Source organism: Heteronotia binoei, chromosome 20, assembly GCF_032191835.1.
Source record: "Heteronotia binoei isolate CCM8104 ecotype False Entrance Well chromosome 20, APGP_CSIRO_Hbin_v1, whole genome shotgun sequence".
Taxonomy (NCBI): Eukaryota; Metazoa; Chordata; class Lepidosauria; order Squamata; family Gekkonidae; genus Heteronotia; species Heteronotia binoei.
The window spans coordinates 25,903,402-25,909,821 of NC_083242.1; the positions used below are offsets into that span (position 1 = coordinate 25,903,402).

The 6,420-nt window shown below is 44.4% G+C and overlaps 1 protein-coding gene across 8 annotated transcripts in view; it reads right to left on the minus strand.

The window, feature by feature from the left end:
• SUN1 (Sad1 and UNC84 domain containing 1) overlaps window positions 1-2,254 on the minus strand; it is a 38,420-nt gene extending 36,166 nt beyond the window's left edge. For 3 of the 8 annotated variants that reach the window (XM_060260982.1, XM_060260981.1, XM_060260983.1), the window contains exon 1: window positions 1,915-2,253. In XM_060260982.1, the coding sequence (XP_060116965.1) occupies window positions 1,915-1,991 (77 nt within the window). In that variant the 5' untranslated portion in view covers window positions 1,992-2,253. Of the gene's footprint in view, window positions 1-1,914 lie in introns of all 8 variants that reach the window. The other 5 variants (XM_060260986.1, XM_060260985.1, XM_060260984.1 and 2 more) reach the window with 3 other exon arrangements.
• Between the last annotated feature and the right edge of the window lie 4,166 nt (window positions 2,255-6,420).

Below are 6,420 nucleotides of genomic sequence, written 5' to 3' on the forward strand. Positions count from 1 at the left end.
TCTACCACTGAGCCACCGTCCCTCCCCAGATTGATTCATTTTTATTTTTTTTACAGAGAGCAGAATGTACTCTGTTGCCATGCAGATGTATTGCCATGCAGATGTATCTTGATAAGCTACCTTCCTATCCGTCTAGAAGCTTATTCCCCTGCATGCTAGCTTTCCATGTGAAAACAATTTTTCCACGGAGGAACATTCAAACCTTGGAGCCCCTGTCAACAGTCTGAAAAACTCCAGCCCAGAGGCCTTGCATGCGCCTCCGCAAGTACTAGGCCACACCCACACCCAGAGTGGTCTGAATCACAGCACGCTTCTAGTCAGCTGGGTGAAGCAAGCAGGGCTTTCTTAAGGTGCATTAGAGGCACCCTCTACTGTATTGATTCTTAACCAGCCAAGTCAAGATTTCTTGCCTAGTGAGATACAGGCTTCAATAACTTATTTAGATATCGCCTCCTCCTCCTCCAAACAAGATGCCTCTTATGTCCTATTGCAGTTGCCCTCGTTCAGCTGTTTACACCCTCCCATATGCCAGTCATAATTACAGACACACTATTCAAATAAAGTACCAGGCACAAAGGACAGCTGCCACCAGACCTTAATTTGGGTTCAGCTGGGCAAACTGGTCTATTTCTTTAAGAACATTCTATCCCAGGGCTCTGCAACCAGAGTGGTTATTTTATGGGCACCGCTGAATCAGCTCTTACAGCTCCAGCACTCCTCAGTGTCTTAACATAAAGACCTTGGTTCAAAATTAAACTTTTGTCTTGCACTTCAGAGGCGCAAACACGTCTGTAACAATTACAAGCCTGCCCATTGTCACCAGTCTAACCACCTGCACATCTTTTACATAAGTCATGTACAGCATACCAACAGCAGGAAAGAACCAGGCCTCTTCCAATTTACTAAAGCTTCCCTGTCCAGCTTGCCTGCTAGCAATGCTAACTCGCCGCAGGCAACCAGAGAACTATCTGTTTGCAAGCCCAGGGCAAAATCTTCCATTATTGATGGCTTCGTTAAAAGCAAGAGGGAAATTTTCCTTGAGGATAGACTGACTGTGACTCAGGGCCCTGGGGAAGGGTGTCTGAGAACAGGCACTCCACTTATTCCAGTCTCCAGAGCGCTACAATCACAGACTCTATGGATATCACTTGAGACTTGGTGCTGGCAGTTTCCAAACCTGACCATTTCACACTTCAACCTAGTCCCAGCCATCCTGAGAAACTGCTGATACTTTTTAAGCATTACTCCTGTCTCTGCTACAGGATCATGCTAAGGAAGCACAAGAGGAGAAGGTATCACGACACAGGTATCACTGATCAATCAACAGAGTCCATATACACTGCAAGAGTGGACTTTCCACTCCAGTACATGCGCCAGGCAACAGGGATGGGATGGCTCCAAGTCACATATCTCAAGCCCTCAGAAACTGCATGCAGAGACCAACAAAACACTGCAAGAACAACTCTGCACTCACTAAAGTCACTTAGCAAAAAAGTCAGAAATAAAGCACAGACTGGTCAGCAATGGTACAAAATGGCCAAGCCTTCCACACAGAGATGTGGAGTATGGAACTATGTTATTATGATTGTGCCCTCCACCCTAAAAAGCTCCCCCCCACACATTTATAAGACAATCGTATCTAGGTGTGGCTCTGAAATGCCTTATTTACAATGATGGATTAATAATGAGTCATCGTTTTAATCACCAGCTTTCTTGGCTTCACATCGGCTGTTGTTAAACGCATGCAGAAAGCAACAACACACACGTTCATCTACAGATACGAAACCCAACCAGATTTTTTAAAAAGCAACACCCCTAAGTTCCCCCCCCCTTTGCTTCAAAACTTACCATGAAGCCTACCGCATAGAAATAAACAAGAGCATGCAAGTTCTCAGCAGGTTAAAACATTCTCACCTGAGCGAATAAGTATAGCCAGTGTTCTCTGGCACATATTGGGGAGGAGAATACGTGTGAAGATGTGAAAAATCCATGTTCACTGTCTCAAACCATACTGCAAGAAGGTGAAAATAAAGCACTGTAACAGTTCAGAACACACACCAGGGACAGCCCTTTGCTTGCTTCAGCCTGCACAATGGTTTACTGCAAGTTGCGCCTTGGAGCAGTGGTGGCGGCAGGGAACCTCGCTAGTATCAGAAGTAGCATGTATTTCAACGTCACTGCTTGTGTTAGATACTCCTTATCAAAAGTTTCACAAACCTAAACATTTCCTCTTGCGGAGAACTTTCGGAAAAGCCTGCAACATTCGCAATTTACCTAGATCCCCAGAACATTATTAAAAATGCCAAACCCTGCCAATAAATGACAGACATATCTTAGAAGTGATTTGGCATGTATTATTGTTAAGACGACGCTGAGCTGAAAAACAACAACAAAATTTTATTTGTATCCCGCCCTCCCCGCCGGAGCAGGCTCAGGGCGGCTAACAGCATCATTCAAATTTCAATTATACAAAGAAAACAAAAGAAAACAAAATTACATTCAAACATTAAAATTCTGATTAAGTTTAAAATTAGTTAATTAAATTAGAGTGATAAAAGTGCTAATGCTATTTGTTCTTTTATGATGGCGGTTATCATTAGCAATTTCTTTCTTCATCAGCGAAAGCCAGTCGGAAGAGGAAGGTCTTGCAGGCCCTGCGGAATTGTTCAAGATCCTGCAGGGCCCGCATTTCCTCTGGAAGGTGGTTCCATAGGCTCGAGGCTACAGAGGAGAAGGCCCGGTTACGGGTGCTTTGCAGCTTCACCTCTCTCGGTCCGGGAGTAGTCAACAAGTTTTTCCTGGCTGACCTCAGTGCTCTCTGGGGTTCATATGGGGAGAGACGGTCCCTAAGGTAGACAGGTCCTCGACCATATAGGGCTTTAAAGGTAATGACCAGCACTTTGTAACGAACCCGGTATATAACTGGCAGCCAGTGCAGCTCGCGCAGTCCAGGCTGTATGTGCTCCCATTTAGGAAGCCCCAACAGCAGTGCTTCTGGGTTCGGCACAGAGGCAGCCCCATGTAGAGGGGCTGAAGAATCTACTATACTGAAGAATCTACTATACCTGCAAATGCATAGCACCCAAGTGGAAGACTGAGCTTTTGAAAGCTTTTACATGTCAAGAGGACTGCACCAACCCTGACAAATTCAAGTACCCCAAAAGCTACGCATGTTATGTAAGGACAAGCTGTTTTTTTTGGGAGTTACAGTTCTGCCACTGGAAAGACAAAGGGAGGGAGTTTGGCTCGGGGTTTGTTTTTAAAGCGACAGTTCCACTTCCCTGGGATTGGTTCAACCCAATTGCCTGGAAGAGAACCTTATGTACACATCCCAGAAGTCCATCCAAAAAGCATAATGACTCACCAGTCTAATGCGAGATCTATAGGCCTGGAACTCGTTTAGAATTTTGAGGGAGTCTCAAAAGAATATTTGGGCCTCTATATAAAGAACCATACAGCTACTCTACTACAGGTTTGGGCTCCGGTTGCAAACTATTTTTAGAACTAGAGGAACTGCGTAAAAGCACACCACACCACAACACGAGGGTTGACTATTCACAAAAGACATCTATTAAAAGACGTCCAAGCTTGTGCCTGAAGAAGCGCTTTGGATTCCAGCCTTGAACCAAAGGGAAAGGAATGCTAAAAGAAGATAAAGGCGAAAAACATTAAAACAAAGCCACAGACAGGGAGATGCAGTGTTGTGCCAGGCCAAGATACGGACAGCAGCTCAAACACAACTGAAATACCAGGGAATTTTTTTGCAAAACCACTGCCACAAAGTTTTGAACTGTACTAGCTCTTGAGACAGATATTCTTGTGCCCCAAGGGCTCAAGGTGCCTTTAAGGTCAGGAAGGATAAATTTAATCTGTTTTAAGATGCTGTTGAGAGAAGGGCCAGGGGCTTTGTGAGGTTTGGTCCTCCTTCTCCCTTCAGCCCTGGAGCAGGCATGGAGCTTAACAGGCTCTGGTCTGAGGATGTAAACTAGGAGGGGGACCTCCTCCCCTTCCAAACAGTACCACTCTACTGGTGAAGCTTTGAGGTGAGAACCCAGGCGAAATAAGATAAATTTCTTTATTAAACAGTGTAGGTAATAAACAGGGAGAAACATTCATAACAGCTCCGAAAAACAGTATAAATTTCCAACAAACAAGGAAATGAATGCATAAAGGGCCAGCAAGAAAAACAATGAAGTTTCATAGCATGGCTGCTTCAATGGTCCCTGCGGTCAATGCTCCCTCTAAACTGTGGAGTCTTGTGAGCAAAAATTCTACTTTGTGAGCTCCTGGCATTAAAGCTGTGAGCTTACTACATAACTTAGTTTGCTCTGGGGCCATCCTTCCTGAGCTAAAACAAAAGTGGGTAAACTGGAGGCTAAAAAACTGAGCTAGCGCACACTAACTCAGCTTAGAGGGAACACTGCCGACTGTACCCAGCCCTTCCACGGTCCAACCCACCCTCAGTGGGTAAGGGATCCTCTCCTGCCAGTAGTGGCTGCTCTGCCATCCAGCACCTGAGAGAAGAACCTCACCAGTCCTCAGGGCAGCTTAATATTATTTATCTCAAGGCCCCTGGACTCCATGCTGACAAATAGGCCTTCCTTTTCCCTCCAGTCTCACCAGGCTCTATTCCCATTATTGGCAAGGGGACCTGACAGCTTGGAGGGTTATCTGGGAAATGCAGGCCCAGGGGGAGGGTCCTAGCAAGGACCCAGACTCTGAGCTGGGGAGAGAGACCAACCAGCCTGGGGCCTAGGAGAGAGAATGCAGTGTATGATTCGTAGCACAGGGATCAAGATTCGTGACAGATCTCAAGCACACACCCCTTATAATCCATGGTGCAACCGGTATGTGTTCTAGAATTATGCCGAGACTTCTGCTTGCTACTCTGCTTGCAAGCCTCAAGAAATACCTTTCACTTGTTGGAGGGTGAGAAGATGCAGGAATCAGCCCTGATTCAGAACGTTCTATACCAGTTTCTTAAATTCAGTTTTTATTTTAACACACACAAAAAGCTTTGGTCCATTTCCTACTTCCCTTTGGGGGGGGGGAGAGAAGAAACGTACAGGCAATATGTGATAGAATCGCTCATCAAGAATTCAGACTGATGGGATGTTTCTATAGGCCACAGATTTATTTCATAAAAAAGTTTATAAAGATTTCTGGCTACCACAGGCCATATAATTAAGAGACGAGAACTCTGCTGCTCCAGGTTTGGTGGGCGACTGCAACTATTTTGATATATTCCGGTAATTCAGGGGATGTCAAGGTAGTAGTAAAATTAAAAAGCACGCCACTAACAATATTGCCGAAGGTGACTAAAGTTGGTGGAACAGGACGGATTCCAGTCACAGTAGGGTGTTCTTAAAACCCACTGACGTAGGTGACAGAGCTGAGCCACACCCATGAAATTAACAGGAATTAAAGCATTCAGCTCAGCCAGGTTCCTGCCCAAAGTCCCCAACATGAAAAATAGTATTTAAATAGCTGGGCACCAACCCTTAACTGGGGTCAGAAGATACTGGGCAACAGCTAGCACTGGGTGACCAAGCAGTCAGAATTTTTCTGGGCATGAGAAAGCTCGCCTCCAAAACACTTAACATGATCTCTCTTATGATCCAAATGCAAACTCTAAATAGTTTTTGGAGCTTGCTCAGTGCTATCTACCAGAAACAACAGTATACTGGATTTCCAAAGTTGTTTGTTTAAAAAAAAAAAAAAGGATTCCACAGACAATTCACAGTGTTGGATTTATACTTGTACAGCCCTTGGGCCCTCAGCACTGGGATTTTGAAACCTGCTGCAGTGAGTTTTCGTAAGAAAACAGCTTCCTGGAAGACGACCAAGACCCAACTAGAACACAACTGTTCACTGGGTGATGTTCACTCTGACCTTTATAGATCAGTAGGCCAAAAGGAAAATAGTGGGAAATAAGGATGTCCCTTCCTGACTTTTAAATCAAAGTAATAGTAGGGTGAATTAACAATTACTCAAACTAAAGCGTAGTCATGTTAGTCTGGCCATAGCAGCAGAAAAGAGTCCAGAAGCACCTTAAGACTAACAAAATTTGTGGCAGGGGAGGCGCTTTCATTATCCACTGTTTACTTCTTCAAGATACCACTAGAAATTTAAAGACTAACAACATTTATGGTACGGTAGGAGCTTTTGTGAGTCACTGCTTACTTTGTGAAGAGAGCAGTGACTCACAAAAGCTCATAGCCTGCTATAAATTTAGTCTTTAAGGTGCTATTGGACTCTTTGTTCTTGTCTACTGCTCAAAGGAAATGTAATCTAATGCTTATTTTTTTACGTAAGACAAAGCAGCTCAGATGGTGTCAGGTTACACAACTCATGTTTGAAGTTGTTTTGATCAATCTGCCCTGTACCAACAGGTCTGACAAATTAATTACAAAACACACC